Here is a 27835-nt window from a genome sequence, read left to right as displayed (position 1 = left end):
TCTTTAAATAGCGCCATTGAAGAGAAAAATGCATTTGTACTAGGGAAGAAGCAGCGGATAGCCTGGGGACGGCAGAGATTAAAGGGGAGGGAGGGAAAGAGGGAGAGAGAAGGAGGGCGGGAGCGCCTGCCTCTGGTGCTGCCGCTGGAGAAGGGGAGTGACAGAGAGAGGAGCACGGAGGGACAGGATGGTTTTGAAGCCTCTACTTAGGAGACCCCAGGGCAGGGAGAGGTTCTAGACAGAGTCGAAGACTGCCGCCTCTTGGCCTGGTGATGGCTGGGACCAGAGGGGCCACCCAAAGCCCCTGAAGCCTCCTTGTGCTGCCTTTATCTTGGACACCCCAGAAGTTAGCATCACCCAGACTTGGGCAGCTCCGATCTCAACAAGTAAGTTGTCTTCTTTTCCTTCTCCCTGTCTCTCCCAGCTATGTGGCTCTGGGAGGCGGGACGGGCGCTCTAAGGGTGCCCCCCCAGCCCCTGGCAGCAGGCTTTCCCTGGGGCAGCAGCTGGGGCCAGTTTGGGAGCTGGTGCGGCGTCCGAGGGCACAGGGTGGGGGCCGGAGTTCCCGAGAAATCTGAGCTCTCTTTAGCCTGCAAGGCCCCCAGGCACTGGGGCTTGGCTTCCCACAGGACACCTTAGCTCCTCGTACAGGAGCACAGGAGCCTGGAGCGGGGAGGGCCCTGAGAGCCCCCCTCGGGGCTGGGAAAGGCCCTGGGCAGCCCAAGGGGGGCTGGCCCACCCCACAGGCTCGCGGCTCGGACCTTGGTGGGGAGACCGAGCCCATGGGGGCGGGAGCTCCGCCAGCCTTAGATCCTCAGCTTCATCTGCCTTTCTCTTTGAAGTCTGGCCAAACTGGAGACAGGGCCTCGTTATTTCTGCTCTTCTGGCTGCGTGGGTCACTTCCTGCAGGCCTCCTTATCTCTTTTTAAACATCTTTCAAACTGTCAGAGAGGTCAGGAGGCAAGGCTGTAAGAGTCAGGAGCACCGATTTTCCGCCTTCTCCCTACGCCCCCACCTCTCCCTGGAGAACTGTCCAAACCTCTCCACAGGGCTCGCCGGTCTGGGGTGGGGGGTCTGTAGAGGCGCCTTGAGTCCGTGCTGGTCCTTTGGGGTTTCAGACCAGGGAAGGCCAGCGTAGCCACCTGTGCCCAGAGCCCTTTCAAGCAGGTATTGCACTCCTCATTCTACAGGTGAGAGAATGGATCTGAGAGGGGCCATGCAGCTTCCCCCAAGGCACGCAGCTCACAAACTAGACTCTCACCCGCCTCTGACTCCAGAACGCACATTTTCTAATCACTAAGTTCCACATCTGAGGGCCCTTCGGTTCACAGAGCGGTTTTTCCATGCGGGGAGGGAGGCAGGGAAAGGAAGCAGTATGTGGGTGTAGGAACCACGGTGAGGCACACACAACCTGAGTTAGTCCGGGCCCCAGTCCTGGGAGGTGGACGATGTGGTCTCACCTGCTTGGTGAAGGAGGAGAGCAAAGCTAAGAGAATTCTGAGCACTGATCAATGGTGCATCACCCGTGTCTTCTGACTCCGAATCCAGTGAGCTTTCCACTGTCCAACTCTAACCCAGAGGGTTATTGTGGCCCCCAAATCCGTGCCTTTACCTCCCGTGCAGGTGTAAATCCATCAGCTGTCATGACTGAGGCCCTCGGGCTTTCTAGAACCTGCCAGAAGAACCAGGTAGGTGGATGATGTGGGAATTAGACAGAAAGGCCCTTGGCCGGGCTCTGGCTTGAAAGCCTTGGTCATCTTGACCAACATTCTTAACTCCAGATCCAAGGGTGCACAGGGGTGCGTGCTGCCTGGGAGAGCAGCGTCAGGACCGTGCGGGACAGCCAGAAAACAGTGCCAAGGAAACTTGTCTGCACCTTCCACACAGCACGATGCACCCCATCTTCCCTGTTTCGAGGTTGCCCAGTTTCAACAGAAAGGAGACCACCCACACACCCGCTGCACAAGTGTTACTCTCAGGCAGCACCGCACACTAAAGCCTCCTGCCTGCTTTAAGTGGTCAATGAAAGGGCTCCAGCCTGCGTGCAGGTCAGCTGGCGCGGGGGAGGCGCGGAAACGGGGGAGAAGGGCCGGCGCTGTCCTTCCCCCTGCTGAAGCAAAGCTGAGCTGTCCTCTCTGGGCGTGCCTCTGGGGATGGTGGGAAGTCGGATCTCAGTGGGATCCCCAGCCAGCCTCATCCCCCACCCCCACCTTCAGGCTTATCCAGAGCGGGTGTCTTCCCTCCAGGTCCAGCTGAAGCATCTCTGTGGCTCCCTCACAAGCATTTGCAGTTGCACAGATCCCGGTGCAGGCCACAGAGCAAGTCCCCTCTGGGAGCTTCCTGCAGGCATGATGAGGTCCCTAACCAGGGATTCGGGAGGCCCCTAGGGCGCTCCAGCTCATCCATGATGCAAGTCATCTGAATCTCGGTGTCCTCTGTGGGGCAGAACCACTAGCCGGTAAACTGCCTTCGCTGCTAGAAAACGGAGCTCACTTTGGGTTTCTGTTTTTAAATCAGCTCAACAGCCATTTATTCAATCATCTACAACGTGCCAGGAATAATGAATTTTTAGAAACCTTGGAATGCGAAACCTTGGCCAGGGCTTCGCTTTGCTTTAAGGGAAGGTTAGCCGAAACTTGCTTTTTCTGAGCAAGTGCAAATTAATTATTTAGGCCAAGGGGCTGGGGATGGTTGGAGAGAAAAGAGAACACCCAGGAATCCGTAAAGTAGCACTGCCTGCTCTCAGGAACTACTTTGTGGCTGATGCACAGTGACATTTAAATCCAAAAACGACTCCCTTGAACCACTGTATGGCTCATCACAAGTCTCTTTGAAGATGGCTGACCACTGGATGGCTATTCAGTATTCAGCCACAGAAGAATTCTCTCATTTTTCCTTTGAGACAAGACAAGAAGAGTGAGAGTTCAAACCAAAAGATTGCAGTGAGGCATTTGGGAAAAAACAAACAAACAAACAAACCCAAATGCCTTCTTCAAAGAGACGTGTGGTGTGGCTTTCTTTGACATGATCTTAAGACGGAGCAGGCCACAGCCGCTTCTTCTTTCCAAGGCCCTCCCAATGGAGGGATGGGTCCGCCAGGCCCCTGCCAGCACCACTCAGCTCGTCAGTTCCTCCTACCTTGACATTTTGATAAGTGAGCTATTCTAGCCAGCAGAGCCCAGACTGGCAGTCCCTCTTGCCAAGAGCCGTGTTAAGTTGAATGCTAGAGCCAAACCTTTAACGCGTGACCCTGGAGATCCTGGCTGGGGCTTAAATGTTAAGTTCCATTATCATTCCAGCCCAGAGGAGGCTGGAGGGCAAAGGTCGGGATCATCTGACCAGCTCGGCAGGTGGCAACGGTGATTTCTGACCACCGAGGGGTCCGCCCATGGGGTGACCGGAGAGGCTGGGGGTGGGGGGAGAAGGGCGGAGGGAGGGAAGCTTTCCACTCATATCTCCTGCCCGCCCCTACACCTTCCCTCCCATCTCAGCTCCCCACCTTAGAATCAGGTCGGGCACCTAAAGCCATCAGACTCCACTATTTATTGCTGTCCTCAAAAGGGGATGGGGTGAGGCAAGAGGCCAAGGTGACCTTAGAAGTCTGGGACCTGTGTTCAGCTTCCCCAACTGCCCAGAAGGACAGAGTAATGGAGCACTTGGTGCTGGGAAACTGGTGGGAGGAGGCTCTGAGAAATCACAGGATTAGGTGCTGGCTCTGCTTTCAGGAACCGGTCGTGCGGCGGGGCCACTGCCCAGGGACACCTGCCCAGGGACACCTGCAGGGCTGTGTCGGGGCAATTGTGTCAGAGCCTCCCGGGTAGGTTGGAAAGTGGTCTTTATCGGAAGACCTCTAAAAGTCACTCCAGTATGCACTTGAGAATGCTTTTAGAGCACCTACTGCATGCAGGCTCAACAGTGTGTGGGCACTCACGATAGAAGAACCCATAATTTATACCCCAGGCAGGTTTGCCCAGCCCACTCAGCTCTGAGGACCAGCTGGGGAGATGGACATGCCTTGAGGGAATTCCAGCATCATTGAGGAGGCCACACAAGGCTCTGCAAGGAGGGCCAGGAAGTTTCTCCTTCCAGGGCAGCTTGAAACTCTGAGGTTTGCTAACAAAGGCCAAAATGGCCCAGGAAGTTTAGGACAGGTGAGAGACAAGGTAACACAAGCAGATGGGATGGGAGGTGGAAGAGAAGAAGGGTTTGGAGCACCTGGCAGAGCAACTGGGCACTGACCTGGTAGACAGTCTTAGGGGGAATCCCCCACCTTTGTAGGTCACTGGCCCTTTTGTTCATCTCTTTGGATTTCCTACGATCCCTTCTCTGGAGTGCTCATGCATGGTCTCATTTTATTTCCTCTCTCTGTTATTTAGTTTGACTCTCCCCCCCCCCCCACCTTTTGACCTTTTCTCTATTGCATTCATTCTTTTATTATTGTATTAAACTTCGCATTTTGAGATAACTGTAGATTCTTATGCAGTTGTAAGAAATGATAGATCCCCTGTACCCTTTACCCACTTTTCCTCAATTGTGGCGTTTCACAAAACTATAGCACAAAATGGCAGCCGGGATATTCACATGGATGCAGTGGAGATGCAGAATGCTGCCAGATATTTCCATCACCACAAGGATCCCTCGTGTTGCCCTTTTATAGCCACTTCCACTTTCTTCCCACTCCCCCTCCTTAACCCCTGTCAACCACTTACCTGTTCTCCATTTCCATAATTTTGTCTTATCAGTAAGGTTACATAAATGGAACCATACAGTATGCAAGCTTTGGGAATTGGCTTTCTGCACTCAGCACAATTTTCCATATTGTTTAATCCACATATTGTGTATCAATACTTCCTTCTTTTTTGTTGCCAGGTAATGTTCCATGGTATAGATGCACGAGTTTGTTTAACCACTCACCACTGAAGGACAATTGGGTTGTTTTAAGCTTTGGGCCTTATGAATAAAGCTGCTGTGTAGATTGTGTGCAGGTTTTGTGTGAGCGTAAGTTTTCATTTCGCTGAGAAACGGCAGTGCTGTTTCTGGATCATATGGTAGTTAGATGTTTGGGTTTTAAAGAAACTGTCCAACTGATTTCCAGAGTGGCTGTACCATTTTACTTTCCCTCCAGCAGTGCATAAGGGATCCAGTTTCTTCAAACCTTTATGATCATTTGTGGCTGTCATTATCATTATGTTTATTTTATTTATTCTAATAGATGTGCGATAAAATCTTATTGCGATTTTTATTTGCATTTCCCTAATGACTAATGATGTTGACCATCTTTTCATGGGCTTATTTTCAAATACGACTCTGTTTTTCTTCTGTTGAGTTTTGAGAGTTCATTATATATTCTACATACTTGTCCTTTGTCAGATATGGGATTTGCAAAGATTTTCTCTCACTCTGCAGCTTTTCTTTTCATCTTCTTGAAAGGGCCTTTTGCAGAGCAAAAGTTTTAAATTCTGATGAAGTCCAATTTGTCAATTTTTCCTTTCACAGATTGGGCTTCTGGTGTCAGCTCTTGGGCACACTTTGCCTGCCCTAGATCCTGAAAACATTTTCCAATTTTTTCTTAAAAGTTTTATAGTTTTATGTTTTACATTTAAGTCCATTATCCATTTTGAGTGAATTTTGATATAAGGTTGAGGTTCATTATAAAAAATAAAAAAGAATCTGTCAATGTCCAGTTGCTCTAGCACCATTTGCTAAAAAGGTTATCTTTTGTCCAGTGAATTGTTTTAGCATCTTTGTTAAAAGGCAGTTGGGCATATTTGTGTAAGTCTATTTTTGGGTTCTCTCTTCTGTTCCATTGGTCTGTGCTTCTATCCCTCTGCCAATACCGCACAGTCTTGATTACTGTCACTTTATAAAAAATCTTGAAATCGAGTGGACAGATTCTTATTCTTCTCTTTCAAAAAAAATTTTTTTAAATGCTCCTAGTTCCTTTGGCTATCCATATAAATTTTAGAATAAGCTGAGCTATATGTACAAAAAATCTTGCTGGGATTCAGATAGGGATTACATTAAATCAGTTTGGGGAGAACTGATATGTTTGCTTTCTCGAGTTTCCCAATTCATGAACATGGTGTGTCCCTCCACTTGTTTAGATATTCTTTGATTTCTTTCATTACAATTTTGTAGTTTTCGGCTCTCTTTTTTGCTCTGCCATGTATTATCTCTATGACTTTGTGTATGACCTTGGACACATCACTTAGTTCTTACACTTTCGCTTTGCTATATGTAAAATGGGTATGAAGGGTGCATGGGTGGTTCAGTGGTAGAATGCTCGCCCTCCATGCAGGAGACTTGGGGTCGATTCCCAGACCATGCACCTATAAAAAAAAATGGGTGTAGAAAAGTTCAAACCAGAAAGCAATAAAAAGTACCCAGTAGTAAGTTCAGGTTTGCATTTCCATTTGATCAATTCTTTTATCTGCTTAGTCTGTTCTTTCTTTTCTTCTTTCCAGCTTTCATTCTGGTTCCCACATTCACTTTCATTTTTTTCACTTTCTCTCCTTTTTTCATTCTTTGCTTTTTTTTACTCTTCTTTCATTCTCCACCCCTTACTCCAATTCTCTTATTTTCCTCACTTTGTCCTTCTTTTTTTCTTATTTGCTTTTTGTGTTTCAGTCATTCTCCCATGATATTCATCTCGTTCTTTTTGGGGGGGATCACGTGGGCATTTTCTGCTTGCTTTTGTTAGACTTTCAGTGTGACTCTAGGGCCAAACCAGCTTGGGCTCAACCCTTACAGGCGCTGGGCCGGTTTACCCAACCACGCTGTGCCTCAGTTTCTCCTCTACAAACTGGAGGATAAAAGTAATGTCTATCTCATATGTTTTATGTAATGATTAAATAAATTAATATATGCAAAGCATTTAGAATAAAGCCTGGTATATATTAAGTCCCCCATAGATATCAGCTATAATTATTAGGATGCTACCTATTAGTTCTTGTTTCAAGGTTCTTTCTCACTTTACACTTACCCTCCATCCTCATACCATGTTTTTGTATTTATATTTAAATATATTCATATTTACCATCTCTTGCTCTCCTAATATTGTGTTCTCTGTACTCCTCCTGCCTTATATTTTCTAATAATCACTGGAAAATTGGCACCAGCCCAGGAAATCTGTCCCTTGGGCTGTAGAGAGGAAACAAATGGTTTTTCATTCTGATTTAATTGTTAATCTCCTTTATTACTTAATGCAGAATGCATACTCACAGTGAAGGGTTACAATGAAGAACAGGTATTGTAAGTATGACTCTTGCTTTTAAAGAGACAGCAGGTTTAAACACTAAAAGGATTGGACAAAAAGAAACAAACGAGGAAAATGAGGAAAGAATTTGATTTTTATGCTTTTTGATTCATGAGTTTGCATGCATCTTTTGCAGGGGATTAGAAGGGTGCATCTGAATTTTGGTGAGTAAACCATGGTTGGGCATTAAGGGGAATAGATTTAAGGAACGTGTGAATGGTTCATCACTGCCAGCCAACAAGGGCAAATAAATATTCCATCTTAGGCAAATGGGGACCATAAAGATTGGGAATCTCCCTCACAAGATTATTAGCCTCAGTTCCATAGATGAATTGCAAAAAATTAAGGACATACACAATAGTAAATTACTTGAAAAGCACTCACATAGGGTTAAGTCTTTCAAATCCATATCTGTACTTTGAATTAGGCTTAATTTTTGCCCTTTTGAAAATTGCCGAGCATGTCTGGACTTGCTTAGATATGCTCAAATGGATCTCTTAAATACCATCAAAATGGTCTTTTTGTCTCTGTACTTTCTCGGAAGAATTAAACTCCCCAAGCAAATGCCATATCTGTCTGCTCTCATTTCAGGCAAGAACTCTGTAGTCCTTTACAAACCCTTAAGTGAAACACTGTTTTCTTTCCTCTTTGTCTTTTTATTTTTATTGTCAATGCTCAGCTTTTTTTCTTCTTTAATGACAAAGTAACCATAGGATTAGTCCACAGCACTTCTAACAGAGTGCTGATATCTCTCCAGATACCATAAACTAATGCACGAGGTTTTATTATTTCTTTAGAATTATAATGGGAACTCCTCCAAGGATGCAGGCTTGCATTAGCTCTATCGTGTCAGGCTGCCCTAGGCTCTGAGGTCCAAGGTTCATCTCCTGGCACCCCTTTTGGCACCCAAGGGCCCCTTCACTGTCTAGCCAGAAATCAGGGCCACATGTCAGACCTAGTTTTAAATCTCTCAGCCTTTGCATTATATAAAACTCCAGAATTGGTGTTTCTGTGTCTACCCGCCACCATGCTAGGAGGGAGTTAAGCAATATTGGAGCATATTTGGTCAAGTCTCTTCCTCTCTCTGGGCCACAACTGTCCAACTATAAAATGGAACCAATATCATAGGATTCTCATGCACCAATTCTTCTAAAAGGAAAAACCTAATGGAGCTGCATGTTACTGTTGTTATTTTATCCCTCAAGTGATTCTGCTCTTAACCCATGACCAAGTACTTGGTAGGCTAGAACTTTCCTAATACAAATGACCAATATTTCATTAATATTATTATTCCTGTGGATAGTTCCATATCTGATCTGGGAAAAGGAACCAAGGCAGGGACCTATAGGGTAATGTGTAATTCAGGGCACGGTTTATGGCCAGGAGGGTCTGCATTATAATTTGTAACTCAAGCCGGCAGACTGCTCAGTGCTCTGGACTCGAATAAATGTCAAGTGGGAGGTTGCAGAGAACATGAGCTCCGAGGTCAGCCCAGTTCATTCAAAGCCTGGTTCTGCTGCTTAGCAGCCAGGCGACCTCGGGAAAGTTCCCTACCTTCTCTGAAACTCAGTATCCTCATCTATAAAATGGACACGTACTTACCCCACTGTTTGCTGCAATTAAACGAGCTAGCATGCATAAGGCACCTAGTTCACAGTAGCATATATTAAAAATTTCATTTCCAAGGCTATTGTCCAAAGAAAACATAAAGTCAGTAGAAGATATGGCAGGAAAGAAGTTGAACACATGTTTAAAAAGAAAAAGGAAAGGAAAAGAAAAAGGGAAAAGAGCTTGAGCAAAGCAGTGTAGGCTGGATCCCAACTTCCTGAAGAAGAGCTGGCTTTGGCCAGGGAACCTCCAAGTTAAAACCAGGGTGAGCTGAGTTTCTATTGGGGCAACCTCAGTCCTTCTTCCCTACTCTCAGTTTCCAGACAACTACGACACTGCTACACAATGGATTGACTTCATCAATGAGAATTTACTGTCTCACAGATTTTAAGGCTAGCAGCCTGGCTTCCTCCAGAGTGGCATTCTGGCTGGCCAGCCATCCTTGAGTTCCTTGGCCTTCCCATCTGTGTTAGTTTGCAAGCTGCCGAAATGTGATATGCCAGAACTGGAATGACTTTTTAATAAGGGGAATTTAATAAGTTACAAATTTATAGCTCTAAGCCTATAAAAATGTCCAAACTAAGGCATTCAGAGAAAGATACCTTAACTCAAGAAGGTTGATGGATCAGGAACACCTCTCTCAGCTGGGTAGTCATGTGGCTGGCATCTGCTGGTCCCTTGTTCCTGGGCTCCGTTGCTTTCAGCCTCTGTTCCTGTGGAGATTCCTCACTTTACTTCTACAGGACTGGCTTTCATCTCTTGGCTTCTGCTGTGAAGTTCCTGTCGGCTCTCTTTCTATTGGCTCTGGTGTTCTACCATTTCTCCATGTCTCCAAAATGTTTCCTCTTTTAAAGGCTTCCAGTAAACTAATCAAGGCCCACCTGGAATGGGTCAAGTTGCATCTCCAGTTAATCTAAAGTCAACACTCACAATTGGGCATGCTATATCTCCATGGATATAATCTAATAAAAAACTCCAATATTGAATCAGGATTAAGAGAAAGGGCTGCCCCCACAAGATTCTATTAGGCTTAAAGCATGGCTTTCCTGGGGTACATAATACTATCAAATCAGCACACCATCACATGGCGATGTCCTCTCCTTTCTCTTTTGGGTTCCTCCTGACTTCTGGCTTCCAACCCCTCCTGTGGCTTTCTCCCCTTAAGACTTCCAGTGATGGGATTAAGACCCACCCTGACTCAGTTGGTCCCCACCTTCACCAAAAATAACATCTCCCAAAGGTCCTATTTGCAATGGGTTCACACTCAGAGGAATGGGCTCAAGATCAAGAACATGTTTTTTCCTTGGGTATATAATTCAACCTGCCACAATGGTCCCAGGACGGAGGCTGACCTGAGCAGGGGAACCTGTGAGGCTGCCTGTGGCATTCACCTGAGGACTGCACCACTTCACGTGGCAGCTCCCTCTGCAAAGTCCTTGAGACATCAAAGGACACTGTGTGCAGGGACAGCTCGGCAGTGATGACATGTCCCATCGGCCACAGACTGTTCCCAGACCCACAGTGTCCCTGGTTCCCTGCGCCCTGCCCCCCAAGAACCCTCACCTTGCTTCTGGAGCATGTCTCCACTCACGCAGCCACTTCAGCACTCCAGGCAGAGGGGACCCAAAAGTCCCTTTGCCTCTGGTAGAACTTAGCAGAGTCCCATTCCTTTTTTTTTTTTTTTTAGTTTTAATTTTTTTATTATGATCATTCTGTTTTACATAATTCATAATATCATCACAATTCATCATCATGATCATTTCTTAGAACATTTGCATCAATTCAGAAAAAGAAATAAAAAGACAACAGAAAAAATTTCATACATACCATACCCCTTACCCCTCCCTTTCATTGATAACTAGTATTTCAATCTAAAGTAGTTTTAACATTTTTCCCCCTATTATTTATTTTTATTCCATTTGTTTTACTCATCTGTTGATAAGGTGGATAAAAGGAACATCAGACACAAGGTTTTCACAATCACACAGTCACATTATGAAAGCTATATCATTATACAGTCATCATCAAGAAACATGGCTACTGGAACACAGCTCCACATTTTCAGGCAGTTCCCTCCAGCCTCTCCATTACATCTTGACTAACAAGGTGATATCCATTTAATGCGTAAGAAACCTCTCGACTCTGTTTGGAATCTCTCAGCCATTGACACTGCCTCATTTTACTCTTCCCGCTTTTGGTCAAGAAGGTTTTCTCAATCCCTTGATGCTGAGTCTGAGCTCATTCTAGGATTTCTGTCCCACGTTGCCAGGAAGGTCTGCACCCCTGGGAGTCATGTCCCACGTAGACAGGGGGAGGGCAGTGAGTTTGCTTGTTGTGTTGGCTGAAGAGAGAGGCCACATCTGAGCAACAAAAGGGGTTCTCTTGGGGGTGAGAGTCCCATTTCTTGGGCGTTCTGTTTGTGGCAGTGCTGAAAGGACTCTGCACTCCTCCAAGCTCATGGCAGCAAGAAGCAGCTTCAGCATTTAAACCATCCCTCATAACCAACGTCACTCACCTTGCAGAGTTCTGTCAGGCCCATTCTTCTATCATTCCCTAATAGTTGGTAACAAGCATCCATTCAGTCAGATCCGGAAAGGAGCCCAGGATTTCATCTGCCCCAACCTCCTATCCCTACAGCCTTCTGGAAAAGGAGCGCTTGCTCACCACCTTCTTGAAACTTCCACCATCAGAAATCACTTCCCAATGAGAACCTACCTTGGGTGAAAGTGAGGACAACAATGGTTACCCAAGGTCATTCTCTGTGGTATATTTGCAAGGGGTGCTCCATTAGGGAGGAGAAGGCAGCTAGGTAGAAAGATGCTGTTTACAGAACAGGGGAATGTCGTAGCAGCTGTTTCCATGATGGAGGGGAGCAGGGAGGGCAAGGCTGTGGGCAAGATGGGCTGGGGGGATGTATGTCTACCCGGGCAACCAGGCTGGAAGGAAGTGGAGCAGCAGTCCACTTAATGTCTCCTTGCTATGTACATGCATGTGCCAGACTGAATTCTTTTCTCCCCCAAAGACTTGGCCTCCTTTGTCCTGAGGATTCACAGGCAGAATTCGTGGCACACCCGTTCGTGCAAACAGAAAAGCTTTGGAGGACAATTCATTGGTGCTACCACTATTAACCACCCTCAGCCTAACTCAGTACAGCCCGCCTTGTTCACGTGAGGAAAAAGCTGCTCCGTGACTCAGTGGCTCAGAAATATAAACCTGCAGCTCTCAGATGGAATGTGACTCTTAGAAATATATATATATATTTTGGCCAGCTCAGTGCTTCAAAAATCGTCAACTTAGTTGTCAACGTTGAAAAATGAGAAAGTTCATGTTTTTTAAAATGTCTAGCTTTTCTTGGTAAGAAGAAAAGGAAGTTCTTGCAGTGTGCTCACCCTCTAGGAGGCAATAATTAGCTGGAGCTTTAAAATAGCATCAACTCAGTCCCACTGCTCCCTATTCTCCCCAAAAGAAAGAGCAAGTATTGGTAACTGTGGTAGTTAGTCAGGTGTCAACTTGGCCAGGTGAAGGTGCCTAGTTCTATTGCTGTGGATGTGAGCCAATGGCATGTGAAGCTCATCTGTCACTGATTACATCTACAGTCGGCTAGGAGGCAGGAGGTGCGCCTGCTGCAATGAATGATGTTTGCTTTAATTGGCTGGTGCTTAAATGAGAGAGCTCAACGCAACACAGCCCAAGCAGCTCGGCACACCTCATCTGAACACTTGCAGCTCAGCCCAAGTGTTCTTATTTATGGAGGTATGGAAAGAAATCACCCCGGGAAAAGTTGTTGGAACCCAGAGGTTCAGAGAGAAAACCAGCAGAGATCGCCTTGTGCCTTCCCATGTAAGAAAGAACCTCAGTTGAAAATTAGCTCTTTCCTCTGAAGAACTATACGTTAATTAAATAAATCCCCTTTAACTGAAAGCCTATCAGTCTCTGCAGTGTTGCATTCTAGCCGCTAGCAAACTAGCTAGCTAGACATTTAACATGCATTTATAGAATGGTTTTTCCTAAAATAAAGAGAATCAAAGATTTTAAAATCTTTTTCCTTATCAAAACTTGAAAATGAAAGTCTCATGAGACCTCATATTCCAAGAAAAATAGAAGGTGTATGATCTGTACACAATTAGTAAGCACACACAATATGTTTATGCCAAAGGAAGCCCCTCATAGACCTCACACACCTGGCTTGGTAGGCAGCAGCACTGGCTTTCCTGTCCAATAATTGCCCTCATGGGTTATGGCTTCTCTGGCAAGCACACCCAGCTCAGTGAAACACTTGAAGGGTTCTGGGGGATTCCCCACCACCCCTGGCAGGGGCAGACTGGCTTGGATGGAGGGAAATCCAGTCATGATCTGTTAAGGGTGAAATTGGTGGCTGCTAGGGGTCCTTTCCTTGGGTGAAGGAACAGAGCCCCCTTCTGGAAGTGAAAGGGGCATCTTCCAGATTGTGCCAGGACAAGAAATGTTGGCTGGGACAGGTGGGCATCCTATCTCTTTGGGGCAATCAGGAAACATGAGGGACAAGTGTTGCTGGAGTTAGGAAGGGTCAGGGAGCAGCCACAGAACATTCACAAGGGGCCTTGGAGGAAAACAGGAGGTGAGCAGTGAATGCAGCCCAGTGGGAGGGAGCGGTGTGAGGCCCCAGCTCTGCAGTAGATGGGTTTCTGGCACTGATCAGGCTCCTGTCATTGGGCTGGAGCTATTCAGTATGGATCGTATGTGCATTGAGGAGGCTCAGAACCTCCAGCCATCTGGTCAAACCCTGAAGGCTAGTGAGGAGCAGCCTCTGAAGCAGCTGGGACTCGGGTTTAGAGGTTGAGAGGAGTCAGATCCAACTGGTCCCCCCACTTAGTAACTAGGTGGCATTAAGTGAGTCACTAAATCACTCTGCTTTGGTGATCTGTGAAATGAGGATTCTGAGACTGACTTATGTTTGAGAATTCAAAAACAAAGCACAAAGAACTCTGCACAGAGACAGCACATCGTGGGTGCTGAGTTCATCAGCTGTGATTGCTTGCTCATCCCATCTCTCACTATCCCTTACTATCACTCGCCTCTGCCCAGGCTTTCCAGATCCTTCCTCACTCACCCTCTGCCAAGCAAAGTTAGCAACCACCCCTTGGCATGGATTTGCTTACTTGCACATTTCCTGCCACAACACGAACTGCCAGAGGGCAGAAAACATTCCCGTGGTTGTCTGTCTTGGTTGCATAGTGGAATCCCCTGAGGTCAGACACACTATGCGCATCTGGGGTTTGAAAGTGTGGACCGAGAACCAGCAGCTTCAGCATCGTGGGGGAGCTAGCTAGGAAGAAGGCAGGGTCTCAGGAAACCCCAGACCAGCTGAGTCAGAGTCTGCATTTAGCAAGATGCCCGAGAATCCAAAGCACATTGAAGCCAGAGAAGTACTATTTTGGCTTCTTCAACGCCCAGGGTTCAGCATAACACAGACTCCTGGTAGGTGCTCCATGGAGATTTGTCACAGTCTCCAAGGACTCCCACATCTACTGGGCCACTTGCTTTCATCCAGACTAACTTAGGTTCAAGAAGTGAAACCATCCACTCCCAGGTATGTGCCCCCAAACAGGGTCTTTAAGAGTTACATGCACACCACTGTTCATAGCAGCGTTATTCACAATACCAAAAGGTGGAAGCAACCCAAGCATCTATCTGCAGATGAATGATAAAATGCGGTATGCAGTGCAATAGAATATTATTCAGCCATGAAAATGAATGGAATTCTGATGCATGTCACTACATGGATGAACCTTCTAAACATGATGTCGTGTAATAAGTCAGACAGAAAAAGACAAATATTGTATTATTCTACTTATATGAAACATCTAGAATAAGCGAATTCATAGAGACAGAAAGTAGGTTAGAGGTTGTCAGGAACTGGGAGGAAAATGGGAAGTTATTACTTAATGGGTTCAGAGTTGTCTGTTTGGGGTGATGGAAAAGTTTTGGTGACGGATTAGTGATAATGGCAACGCAACACTGGAAGTGTAATTAATGCCCCGAATTGTATACTTAAAAACAGTTAAAGTCCAAATGTTACGATCTATATATAAACGTTACCACGGCCATAACAAAGTAAAACCATAACATCTAGGAATTTAAGAATAGACTCCCACCTACCGATAAGAAAACTGATAAGAACAAATAGTTGCAAAAAAAGATTTTCAAATAAAAGAACCTGAGGGGGGTTTTAAAAGCTTACTACTTCTGTGCCATTCAACGTCAGGGCACATTAAAAGAATCTTTAAAAATAAAGGTTGGTAAATTTTGCAAGCTGGGAAGGCAGGCTGGGCCCCCTGGGAGGAGCCTGCCCATCTGAGAGTTAGCTTTGCTCCCAGCCCAGAGGGATCCTGCCGCGCTCTGCCCGCGCCGGGCTCAGCCACGGGCTCCGGTCGGTTCTGCACTTTCCCCGGGGACAGAGATTCTCTCTCCTCCTCGCAGGCGCCTCCGGGCCGCGCTCAGCTGCCGTGCTGAGAGCTATTTTTGAATCGAGATGGAGGAAGGGGAGGCCGGGCAGTGAAGCGATGCGCCTGTTGTTTTCCCCCCGGCTCGGAGCAGGTGGCCGCCAGGGGACTAGAAGGCAGCGGGGGACCGGGGCTGCCATCTCCAGACCCAGGAGGGGCATTTGTCCCCGAGAGCGCGCCGAGCGAGGGGGAGTCACAGCGCCCCGGCCCCAGACCGTCAGATTCTGGGACGGGAGGCGGCCGGGCGGGGCGCTGCGCTCAGGAGATCCCGGTCGCGCTCAGGGGTTCCTCCCAGTCCCCTTGGCTACTAGGGTCCCCACCGCCTCCCTCCCCTGTTCCTGCCGCGGGAGACTGGGGAGTGGGGCTCACTGGGGACCCGGGAAGCGAGGAGTGGATCATCCCTGGGCCTGCAGGGATGGAGGAGGCGGGTCACGGTGCCCCGGGAGATCCCAGGTCTCGACCTCGGCGTGGTAGGGCGAAAAGGGAAAGTTTTTTGAAAGTTCTTCAGGCACAGCTTCGAGAAGAAAGGGGCCGAGGGCGTTCCAACCCAGCTCCCACAGAGGCTGGAGGGGTTCCAGATCTCCTCTCCCAGAAAGGCTCGCTCAGTCTGCGCCGCCGCTGGGGAGTCTGGAGAGCTGCATTTGAATCTCAGCTCTACCCAGCACCAGCTGTGTGACTTTGGGGAAGTTATTTAATTTCTCTCCCAGTTTTCTCTTTTGCAAAATTACTCCTTACAGGGGTAAGTGAAATGAAATCATCAAAGTTTGGGCGTGAAGCTTAGGCAACGCACACACTCAGGACCTCTTGGTTCTGTTTGTTTGTCCTTGAATAGTTTGGAGGTTTCTTCTCTCCTCCTCCTCCTCTCTCCTCTCTCCTAACCGTACTCTCTGGTAAAAAATAGTAGTAACCCCTTGGGAGAGTTTCTGTAAGCCAGGCACTGGGCAAACATGTAATCTTTACAGCAACCTTCTTTGGTTGGTGCTGTAATCATTCCCATTTTGCAGATAAAGAAACTGAGGCTTAGAAAAGAAACGTCCCTGCCTCACGTCCTCAGCTCAAGGCAGAATGCTGCCAGCGCTTGCTTCTTAACTCTTCAGTATTCACCTTTCCCTTCTTTACTGTCTTCATTTTCTAGTTCTATGTTAACAAATTACCTCCGGCTTAAGATAACCCCCATTCACTAGCGCATAGCTCTGTTGGTCAGAAGTTGAGGCACAAAGTAACTATCTTATCTGCTCAGGATGTCACAGGCTAAAGTCAAGATGTCCACAGGCTGCCTTCTCATCTGGAAATCAGAGTCCTCTTCCAGTCTCCTGCGATTGTGGCAGGACTCAGTTTTTCTGATTGTTTCCCTCCTGCTTATCGGTTAGGGGGCCATTCTCAGTTCACATGCCTTGCCACTTTGCCTCTCCATCCCTAAAGCGAGAAAAGGAGAATCTCCCTTGCATTGAAATTTGTCTTATGCTTTGAAGCTCTTGTTTCAGGAAAAGTGCAGTCCCTTTTAAGGGTTCATCTGATTAGGTTAGGGTCACCCCAGGAGATCTCACTTTGCCTACCTTATAACAAAACCAATTCACCCGAGTGACTCTCTCATCTTATTTACAAGTCCCGAGATGAGTACCTAAGGAGGTAGGAATTGTGAGGATCTTCTTAGAATTTTGTATACCACATGGAACGTCTCTGTACCTAGTACAGACTACTGTAACACCTTTAGTACTCCCTGCTAATCTTGAAACTTCTTGAAGGACTCAGGGTAGAGTATTCCAACCAGTCTGGAAGCACTTTCAGATTTTAACAACCAGTATAGTCATATATATTTATGTAGAATAGTGTCCAAACATCTAAATATGAGAATATATCAGCCTTCTCCCTTACATTCCCTCCACTCCTATCCCATGCCCCAAATCTCAGGGAATCCAGATTTTGACCCAGCACATAGAAGAGAGAAAGAGAGAATGGTAAGGATACTTGTTGTATTAGTCAGGATTCCCTAGAGAATCAGAACCAGCAGGAGATAACTGTAAATATGAGATTAATAAAAATCTCATGCAACTGTGGAGACGCAAGAGTCCAAAATCCATAGGACAGGCTGTGAGGCTGGCAACTCTACTGAATGGTCTAGATGAACTCCACAGGAAAGCTGGCTGGCTGAAGAAGCAGTGAAAATTCTCTCTTCTCCCTCAAAAATCTTCAACTGATTGGATTCTCTCAATTCTGGAAGACACACATTTAGCTGATCGTAAATGTAGTCAGCCGCGGATGCAATCAACTGGCATGATTTAATAAACCAGCCTTCTGGTTTTCCAACCAGCCACAAAATAACCTTGCAATAACAGTTAGACCAGTGCTTGCCTGACCAGACAACTGGGCACCATCACCGGCCAGGTTGACGCCCGAAACCTACCATCTCATTTGTGATTCCCATTTTCACCACTAGGAAAACTGAGTCTGAGACAAGACTCCCAGTCCAGCGCTCTCTCCAGGAATTTTTGCAGACCCCGTGGTGCAGCTTCAAGCCACAGTGCCCAGAACAACCTTCATCACAGAGTTTCTCTCACTGCGGGTGGGTGTTTTTAAAAAAAATTTTTCCATGCATGGGATCCATTTAAATGGATGTCTGAGTCACAAATGCATCTTCTAAAATACAATTTCCTTTGATTTTGCCTCTTTTGATTTTTTCTCTGCTCATGCTTTTCTATCAAAGAGATTTAAACCACTTTGCTGGGCTTTATGCCTCACCTTTCCCAGGAGCTTAAATTGCGTCTCAGCCCAGCATCCCATTCACTGACACAGGAGATGATTAAAAAGGATGATCAGTGACAGGTTTGATGAAGTGTAATGGGATCTGCTGAAGACGGTGTCTTTCCCTGCATCCTGCAGAGAGCTGCTAAGATGCTTGGCTCACCTTGGGCAGGCCAGAGCTGCCTCCCACCTTTCCCTCTGCAGGTGATTCTGCACCCACCCTGAAACTCAGAGGCAGTTCTTGAATAGAAACTACAGGAGGTCTGGGACTGCCTCTTATCTTATTCACTGCTTTATCTCCAGCTCCTAACACAAGGGTTGGGGCATCATAGCTCCTCAATTAATGTTTGCTGAATGGAGGCATAAGTTAGTAGGGTGGACCACGAAAACCTGAGTAACAAAGATCTCCATTGTCCCTGTAAATCCTTTTGACTTGATCAGCACATAGCACCTGAGGCTCAAGGAGCCTGGAATGGGCATTTCACTCAGCCTTAGAGGAAATCTGGGTCACAGGAGCTCCATGTCTTCAGGTCACCGCCTGCCCTGCATTGTCCACCTGGGGCCTTGGATACTTGACTTAGAGGTTCCATCCTCTCTTTCTCCGTCTTGAAGATGGAGTGAGTGGGACCTTGAACGAAATATCAATTCAAGGAGAGTTTATGTAGATCTATTTACATTTGCACTTACATTTGTTTTTTTTATGTTCTTTCCATATAATAGCCCTCAGGGCTGGAGGGGCAGAGAATCTTATCTCCAGATTGATGGCGGAGTAAACCCAAACAAAGAAAGTTTGCACTGCATTTTTTCTGACCACTAAACAGTTTGGTGGAAGCTGAGTTAGAATCCAGGTATTGCCCTGGTTTGGGAGAGGAATGCCTTCGGCACATGCTTTCACTGCCATCTACAGCAAAACCAGAAGCAAACCTTGCCTTTTCCTATCTGCCTGATGGAAAAAAACTCTCAGATCTGGGCTGAAATGTTTTAGAAACCCTTTTTCTGTTTCTAGTACAGCACAGAGCTTCTCCTGCAGGAACGTATGGGAGTATGTTTAAAAATAAAGAAGGAAGCAGTGCAGAAAATCAGCAGAAGCTGCTTTCCCAAAAGTGCTGAGGACAGGAGAACATGCTATCCCAGGTGCCCTGGCCAAAATGACTCACTTGCAAGGGCAGTGAACCTGTGGGCACCCTCTGTGGCTTGGGGAGTGAAGAGTGTCCCTCTCATTGGAGACCTGGCTCTGGGTTCCAACCAGGGAAGCCCCCGGGATCCCCTGGGGCCTCAGGCTCAGTGACGTTTCTGTCTCTGGGCATCTTGGATTTGGTTTCTAGTGAAAAGTCTCTTACATTGGGGAAGAGCAAAATCATGCTTGGGTTACTGCAAAGAAGCACCAAGCATTTCCCTCCTCATTTCATTTATCTTCATAACGCCATGAGAGGAAGCAGGGAGCAGGTGGCCCTGAGCGGAATGGGAAATGGCCAACAGATGTCGGAGATAAGCATCCTTCACATGACCCTTTCATATGATATTTTAAGGGGTACATCAAAATTGCTGCTGCCATCACCTGGGTAGCCAAGGGAAAAGCCTGTAGAACCATCTGACTTTCCATAATGACTGAAATCTTCCTTGTTTAGAAAACAAGGCAATTGTCTCAGTGGTATATAGAGCATTTAACCAGGGTGTCAGATTCCTGGGAAGAAGTGGGAATATCTGTGAAGTCAAGAAAGTTAGCTTATAAAATTGAAGGGCTGAATGACAGTATCCCCTAAAGTGAATTTTTGCAGAATCAGAAACTCATAGAACTTTCTAGAGAGGGCAGTTCAGCAGTCTGAGCATGAGATCACAAAGCCAGCTTGGCTACTTATCCTTGAGCTTCATTTCTCTCATCAGACAAGTCAGAGCGCTTGTCTGGGAGTTTTTTGTAGGGATTAAATGAGTTAGTGTATATACATTTCTCGGTTCAGTGCCTGGCTTATGAATGCTCTGAAATGTAAGCTATTGCCATTAGTTGTTGACAGTCCTGGGGTCTTTTCTAGCTTCCTCGGTGTCTTGAAGTATTTTAAATGGGTGCGAGCAAAATATCAGAAAACCAATAAACTGAGAATTACAGGTGTCTGGGTGCCTCTTTAAAGGGTGACATATGATCCAAAAGCACTTTGCAGCTCATTTGAATACGATGGGATCTTAACATCCTGCCCACTTCTATTTCTTAGAGGGCGAGGAATCTCTGTATCAAAAAAAATTTTTTTTTCTACATCAAAATTTTAAAGGTGGATCTACTGAGTATGTGCTCAGGTGGTGCAGCCCTTCCTCTCAGGCGGTGGGAGAGACCAAAAGGCGAATCAGACACATTCATTGCCTTTTCCTTTCTGTCTGCAGCTAAAAGTTCTTAGATTAAAAGGAGTAAGACAGTGAGATACAAAGGAAAGAGCATAGACTTTGGACCAGATAAGCAAGAATTCAAATGTCAGCTCTGCCACTTGTTTGGGGAGACTGAGTGTCCCTTAACCTCTTTGGGACTTTTCTTTTTTATTTGTCATCTATTCAATAAGAACTTTTTGAGTACATAGTATGTGCCAGTAAATGCTGTAAGTTCTGGGAATGAATCAGGGAATGAAACAGATGCAAAATTGCGTCCCCATGGAACTTAATGAAGGGAGAGATTAATAGAAATAAATATAATGCCTAAACAACCAAGATGGTGCTCATATTATAGGAATCGCTGTATCTAACTCCAGTGGGTTGTTGTAGTGATATTAGGAGATATTCCATGTTCAACACACAGAATATAAGTGGTATTTAATAAATGGCTGCAATTGTCATTTCAAAATTGATTCCAGATCATTTCGAATCCTTTAAACACTTAAGGCACACTTAGACTGTACTCAAATATTCATTCAACAAACATCCATTGGGCATCTCTATGCTATGTTTCCCTTTGTACCAGGCACCAGGAATACAAAAATAATAACAAAAAAAAAAAAAAACACGTGGTTCTGGCCCTTGAGAGCTTCATGGTCTGATCTAGTGTGTGAGAGGCGAGAGCCTTTGCCAGCACAGAGGTGGGACTGACCTTTCAGCTTTGTGTTTCCGCGAATCGGAATGGTCAGCTTCACTGATGGCATCTTTTCTAACTTAGAGCTCCCCCGCGATGGCCGGCGACTCTCGGAACACCATGAGCCAGGATATGGAGATTGGTGTGACTCCCAGGGACCCGAAGAAGATGCCCAAGCAGGCCCGCGACTGCGTCCCCATTGCCACCGACCGCACCCGCCTGCTGGCGGAAGGCAAGAAGCCCCGTCAGCGCTACATGGAGAAGAGCGGCAAATGCAACGTCCACCACGGCAACGTCCAGGAGACCTACCGGTACCTGAGCGACCTCTTCACCACGCTGGTGGACCTCAAGTGGCGCTTCAACCTGCTCGTCTTCACCATGGTGTACACCACCACGTGGCTGTTCTTCGGGTTCATCTGGTGGCTCATGGCTTACATCCGGGGGGACCTGGACCACGTGGGCGACCAAGACTGGATCCCTTGTGTCGAAAACCTCAGCGGCTTTGTGTCTGCTTTCCTGTTCTCCATTGAGACCGAAACCACCATCGGCTACGGCTTCAGGGTCATCACTGAGAAGTGTCCGGAGGGCATCATACTCCTCCTGGTTCAGGCCATCCTTGGCTCCATCGTCAACGCCTTCATGGTGGGCTGCATGTTTGTCAAGATCAGCCAGCCAAAGAAGAGGGCGGAGACCCTCATGTTCTCCAACAACGCGGTCATCTCCATGCGGGATGAGAAGCTCTGCCTCATGTTCCGGGTGGGAGACCTCCGCAACTCCCACATCGTGGAGGCCTCCATCCGCGCCAAGCTCATCAAGTCCCGACAGACCAAAGAGGGCGAGTTCATCCCGCTGAATCAGACGGACATCAACGTGGGCTTCGACACTGGGGATGACCGTCTCTTCCTGGTTTCGCCGCTCATCATCTCCCATGAGATCAACGAGAAGAGCCCCTTCTGGGAGATGTCTCGGGCTCAGCTGGAGCAGGAAGAGTTTGAGGTCGTGGTCATTCTAGAAGGGATGGTGGAGGCAACAGGTAAGACTCCTGGCCCTCCTTGTCCTCAGAACCCATTACCACGCTAAGGAGCTTAGGCCACTGAGATTCCAAAAGACGGACATTTGTTCCTGAGCATCTTGAGGTGGCACAATCAGCCAGTCCTGTTCGGAAATCATGATCTGGGGGTAACATGAGGTAGTAGTGACAATGACCAATTTCCAGGCACTCTTCCAACCCTTAAACATATATTACCCCAATTTATGCCCTCCCACACCCTTATGAGAGAGTTGTCATTAAGTTGCAGAGGAATAAAAAGAGGCACACGTTAGTTAAATCATTTACTCAAGAGCAAGAGCTAGTGTTACAGCCGGGATACAAATTGAGGCAGGGTGACTCCAGTGTCCGCACTCGAGGACAATGTGCTGTATGACCCCACTATTCTGGAATAGCTCTTCTACCCCACAAGAGTTCTGTAATCAAATAACTTTGGGACATAGATTGTTAAGCAAAGGTGAGCTGCTTTCTTTACAGTAGGACTTCAGTGTGTCTTTATATATTGTGAATCTCTGCAGGAGATGACAGTTTGCAGCATTTCCCAAACTCAAAGGGAGTCTCATAGAATCCTTTCTGGGAGAGTCACTGAACTGTGCCCTTCTACTTCTCTGCAGAAGGCTGGCCCCACGAGTCCTGGATCACACAGGGCTCCTCCCTGCAGAGAACAGTGCATTCTTACTGAAGCATCACCAGCCAGATGTGCCAAGGTGAATGCCCTCCCTGTGGCTGGCCTGATCCCTCCCTGCTCAGCTACTGACTCTGACTGGCAGCCTGTAGCCACCAACCCCCATCGGTCAGCAGCATTAGGCCAGGAGCTATGGCTTTAGGGAGCCGGGGGCTCTGGCTAAGAACCACAGTCCCCACCACCACCTGGAGCAGACCTCCTGGGGAGAGGGACCTCTAGCCAAGCCCCATGCCCTGCTTCTTGCTTTTCCTCTTGCTTTCCTTTTCTTTTTTATAGTGAGGACACCAAGTAGCAGGTTGGGTCCTCACCACAACAACAACTTCTAGAATCTCACGCTCATAGGTATATTTCTAATCCTTGCAGCCATACTGAAGGGCTGGTTCTGAGCCCCATTTTACAGACATGGAGACTGAGGCATGGAAGGATCATGTGGTCAGTAAAGCTCATGCTCAGGTCTTTCATTTACAAATCTAGAGCTTTTTCTACCACACCATGCTATTTGCTTAAAATATTAGGAGCATGTCAATCAGTGGCCAAACCTGTCCAACCTCTTGGGAAATGGGTTACTGGGTGGAGGACTTGGACAGGGCTTCTCACTGGGGAGTCACAGACACAGTGCAGCAGGGCTGGAGGTGCTAAAGCCCCAGGGACTGGTGCTAGAGGGGGCTGAGTGGGCAGCTGGTGGGACCCGGTGCCCTGGCAAGCAGCATATGGGGCCCGTGCAGGAGCCCCAGGGGCCAAGGACAGTCAGGCTGGAAGCTGGTTCCAGCCAAGTAGGTTGCCCTGCCCTTGGTGCTTGGACAGGCTCAGAACACAGACTGGGTTTCTGGGGGAAGAGCTCCATTCTGAGTCCACGGAAGAGGGGGCAGGTCAAAGACTTGAGGCAAGTACGAAAGCCGTGCTTTCCCATGCCCCTGTGGCAAGAAAAGGGTGGCCTGGGTCCCCTCACAGCAGCCGGAGCAGGGGCTGACCCCTGGCTCTCCCCTCCCATCTCACTCATGGTCGGTGCTCCCAGTTGACCTGCCCTAACTGAGCAGCCTCCTCCCTTTGTGGGGCCCCTTGCTGCTGCCAATGGAGGGAACTGGGAGCTCGGTGAAGTACACTCACACCTGTTTTCATCTCAGCAGCTTTGTTGCTTTGGCTGTCCCATGCATGGAGCCAAGAATGGGCTTGGAATTCAGCCCTCAATTTGGATAATCAAGAGCTCCCATATTTTATCTGTGTGGCCTGGGGCAAGATGCTTGACCTGTCCATAAAGCAGGGATAATAAACTTCATAGGATCATTGGGAGGACTCAAGTATTAAGTGGAGAAATAATGTGTGAAGCACCGTACCTGGTACCCAGAGGGGCTCCTTTCGTTCCCGGATGTACTGAAAGAGGACAGGGACTTGCAAGCTGGAGGGACACAGGTGGGATCTCTGGCCACACTCCAAGAGTTAGAGCAGGAGAAGGTGCAGGAAGAGCCCGAGGGACTTGGCCAAAACTCTGCTGTCTTTTCTGAGGCCCTGGGAGCCCTTGGACATCTAGCTGGTCCTGCTGGTCAGTGCCCAGCTTGGGTCACACCTCAGCTGGAGGCTACAAAAGGCTGACTCAGTGAGCACTGGGCCGTGCCATGCAGTGAGCTAACTGCAAGCACAGCCTGTGTGGGTGCGTTCGGACTGCCCAGACCCTGGAACTGGTGGATTCCACCTGGAACTGATCATTCCTATCAGCCTTTGACCTGGTCTGGTTTGTTTGAGATCTTGCCCAGAGAAAGCCCAAACAAGTAGGTGGCGGAACCTTCTAGTTCACCTCCCAAAGAGCAAAAGCTAATACCTTCCTTGGCCAGAAGATAAATATCAGAAAGCTGTTTTCCTGTGATCCTAAGCACAGAGGTGTTCTCATCCGTAAACAAAGCTGCCCTGCTCTCTGGAGAGAAAGCAGCACCAAAAAAGTAACACAAGGATGGAAGAGGCTGAGAGGACAAGAAATAGAGGCATTGGGGAATTGTCAAATCAAGGAGCCAAGCTGTGTGTTTCTGAGCCCCCTCCTCTGTGTGTACATACACGTGTGTGCATGTGTGTGTGTGTGTGTGTGTGTGTGTGTGGAGCCTTCTGCCTTTATGTGTGCCTCCAGAACACACTCAGTGTGTTCTAAATGTCTGTCAGCAATTTGTCCTCACTCATTTTGAATTTATCTTTGTTCAATTTTTTTTTCCAGCATCTACACCTTCCCGCACGCAGGGTCCATTCACTCTTCTACACTTGATTGCCACGTTCAGGAACCATGTTCCTGGCTCCAATTATTCCAAAATTACTCATTCCAGTCTCTGGGGACCTACTCCAGATTCTTACATATTGGTTTCTAATCTTCTGCCTATACAAACTCCTTGATCTACTCCACAGCAAAGATGATAGCTGACTCAATTTTATGTCTTTATCATGTTTAGCACAAAGTAGATGTTCAGTAAATGTCTGATGAATGATTGGATGAATGTCTGTGTGGATGTTTTAGTGGCTGTATGTATATATGTATATATATATGGATGGATGGATGGATGGATGGATGGATGGATGGATGGATGGATGGATGGATGGAAAGGTGACTAGATGGATGGATGGATAGATGATTGCATGGATGAATAGATGGACAGACATGGATGGGTGGATGGGTGGACAGGTGGAGGGATGGATTGTTGGACAGTTGGAGAGTTGGACAGATTTACAGTTGCGTGGTTGATGGATGGACAGATGAACAGTTGGATGAATGGACAGGTGGACAGGTGGATGGGTGGATGGATGGATGGATGGATAGACCATACTTAATGCATGTAACCTCTGTCCCCCAGGCATGACTTGCCAAGCACGGAGCTCCTACATGGATACGGAGGTGCTCTGGGGCCACCGATTCACACCTGTCCTCACCTTGGAAAAGGGATTCTATGAGGTGGACTACAACACCTTCCATGATACCTATGAGACCAACACGCCCAGCTGCTGTGCCAAGGAACTAGCAGAAATGAAGCAGGAAGGTCGGCTCCTCCAGTATCTTCCCAGCCCCCCCTTGCAGGGTAGCTATGCCAAGGCAGGGTCAGATGTGGGGGTTGAGCAGAGTGTAGAGGATGAGCCTGAGGGGCTGAGTGGGTCCCAAGAGGCCAGGGACTCAGTATGAGGGCTGCATTCTCCCCTCAACCTTCCTTTACTGGTCTCTGACCCTACAGAGCCCTGGAAGGGTAACCTAGCTGGATTGTGCTGTTTGGGGCGGGGGGGGTCACAGGGGTAATCAAGGCTCCTGGGGAGGAAGAGTATATCCAGTTCTCACATCTCCCAGCTCAGTGCCTCCCAAGCAAGGTCTTCTGCCTGGGCCCACCAGGGCAGTGCTGCCTCTTCTCTCTCATCCTGACAGTGCTAGCTAAAGGTTAGACCAGGTTGGGTTTCCCACAATGAAAGTTACAAGGACACTCTGCCCATTTCCTACACACTCTGGCCTCTGCCAAATGGCCCCAGTTACTTCTCTTCTTGGGCCAAATAAGCCAATTGCGACCCCCACCCTAGGGGCTGACCCCTCGAGAGGCTGTCACCGTGCTCCCTCTCAACTCCTACCACTCAGGATGCGCATTGGATTCAGGAAGGATTGGTTCTGCCTGCCTGAGAGCCCCAAACTGCAGCCCTGGGATAGGTTAAGATCTACCCAAGTCACATGGAAAATTCTTTTTAAATCTGAGACCAAGGACCTTCAATTGAGAGCTGCAGAGTATAAGGTCCGCTGATGGGCTCTGTTACTATCTATGACGTGGATGCTTATTCCTCTGCTGTGTTTTGCTGTTTAAATGTAGCCTATTGGATAACTGACCTCATTAGAGTCACGGAGAATAGTGACCCGGAGCTGCAGAACTCCTGTGAGAACACGCCTCCACCATAGCCTCAGGGGCCGCTGCAGACCACACTGTGCCCACACTGAAGTGAGAACCCTGAAAGCTGGCTATTTTCTATTTCTTGGCCCCCAAACCTCCAAATACTAAGCTTCATCATAGGAAGATCCAGGGACAAAGCTGATTCCAGAGGACAAGATGAGCCAGTGAGTGCTGAAACAGGGAGGACAAGGAGGACAGAAAAACAGTGAGAAAGAAAAACAACTAGGAATTTCAAATAAGCATTGGCACCAGTTATTCCCTAGACACTCACCACTAACACCTTTATTTACAAAGTAGATAATGAGATGCAAAGCAAAATTGAGACATCACTGCAGCAGCAGCTTTACTTTCAAGCCCCACAGCCTTGCCCCCTCTAGGCTGTGTCCTAAGAAGGCAAGGTTTGGCTGAGGTGGGGGTAGGGATGATGTCAAGAGAATGGGGAGGGAACACGAGGGTGCATAGGAGTCTGTGGGAGAACTGGGGAGGGGACAAACAATAAGAGGAAAAGAGTAGAGAAGAGCCCTAAAAACTAGCAGCTTCAGAGAGTTCTTCGTTTCCAGTCTGCTGGCACAGGAAGAGAGTGGAGTGGCGGTATGGATTGGCAGGTCACTGAGAAGGTCTAGCACGTGCTGAGGCCATCAGGCTTCTGATTAGCCAACTCGGAGAGGAGTTTAAAGGATTCACAGCCCACAGAATTCTGTTGGTCTCCCTCATCTCAGCACTCCACTGACCTCTGAAATGGAAGCATCTCCCTGTCTTCCTCAGGAATAAAAAAGCAAAGGCCCAGCAAGGTAGAAGGTGAAGGCAGAAGAAAGGGGCTTGCTTTTGGATCTCAGACCTTGTGTCCCTCGGGCTGGGTTGTTTGGGTTCCAGGCTGGTAAGAAGAGGAGAAAGGCAGCCTTGGGCAGGGTGGGGGGGGGTGGGGGGGTAGGGTGCTGCCTTTGTCACAGCTGTTCACACTCAGGGCAGTGTGTCCTGGGGCTTGGGCATGGGGGCTGGATCTCGAGGTGGGGTCAGGAAAGCCGTGGGGCACGGCCCTGAGCTGTGGGTCCAAGCAGCAGTTCCTGGTGGGAA

The 27835-nt window shown here is 47.7% G+C and overlaps 1 protein-coding gene across 1 annotated transcript; it reads left to right on the top strand.

The window, feature by feature from the left end:
• The first annotated feature begins 58 nt into the window (after positions 1-58).
• On the top strand, positions 59-27661 carry KCNJ5 (potassium inwardly rectifying channel subfamily J member 5). The gene is made up of 3 exons (XM_077112457.1): positions 59-386; positions 21220-22168; positions 25697-27661. The coding sequence occupies exons 2-3, from the start codon at positions 21232-21234 to the stop codon at positions 26017-26019; spliced, it is 1260 nt and encodes a 419-aa protein (XP_076968572.1). The 5' UTR covers positions 59-386; positions 21220-21231; the 3' UTR covers positions 26020-27661.
• The last annotated feature ends 174 nt before the right edge of the window (positions 27662-27835 follow it).

Source organism: Tamandua tetradactyla, chromosome 8, assembly GCF_023851605.1.
Source record: "Tamandua tetradactyla isolate mTamTet1 chromosome 8, mTamTet1.pri, whole genome shotgun sequence".
Classification (NCBI taxonomy): domain Eukaryota; kingdom Metazoa; phylum Chordata; class Mammalia; order Pilosa; family Myrmecophagidae; genus Tamandua; species Tamandua tetradactyla.
This window is presented reverse-complemented; position numbering and strand designations above follow the sequence as displayed.

Bases quoted from the DNA above. Each gene is read 5' to 3' on its own strand.
- KCNJ5 (XM_077112457.1), top strand. From the start codon at position 21,232: ATGGCCGGCGACTCTCGGAACACCATGAGCCAGGATATGGAGATTGGT. The intron at 22,169-25,696 runs GTAAGACTCCTG...TCTGTCCCCCAG, and splicing joins AGGGATGGTGGAGGCAACAG to GCATGACTTGCCAAGCACGG.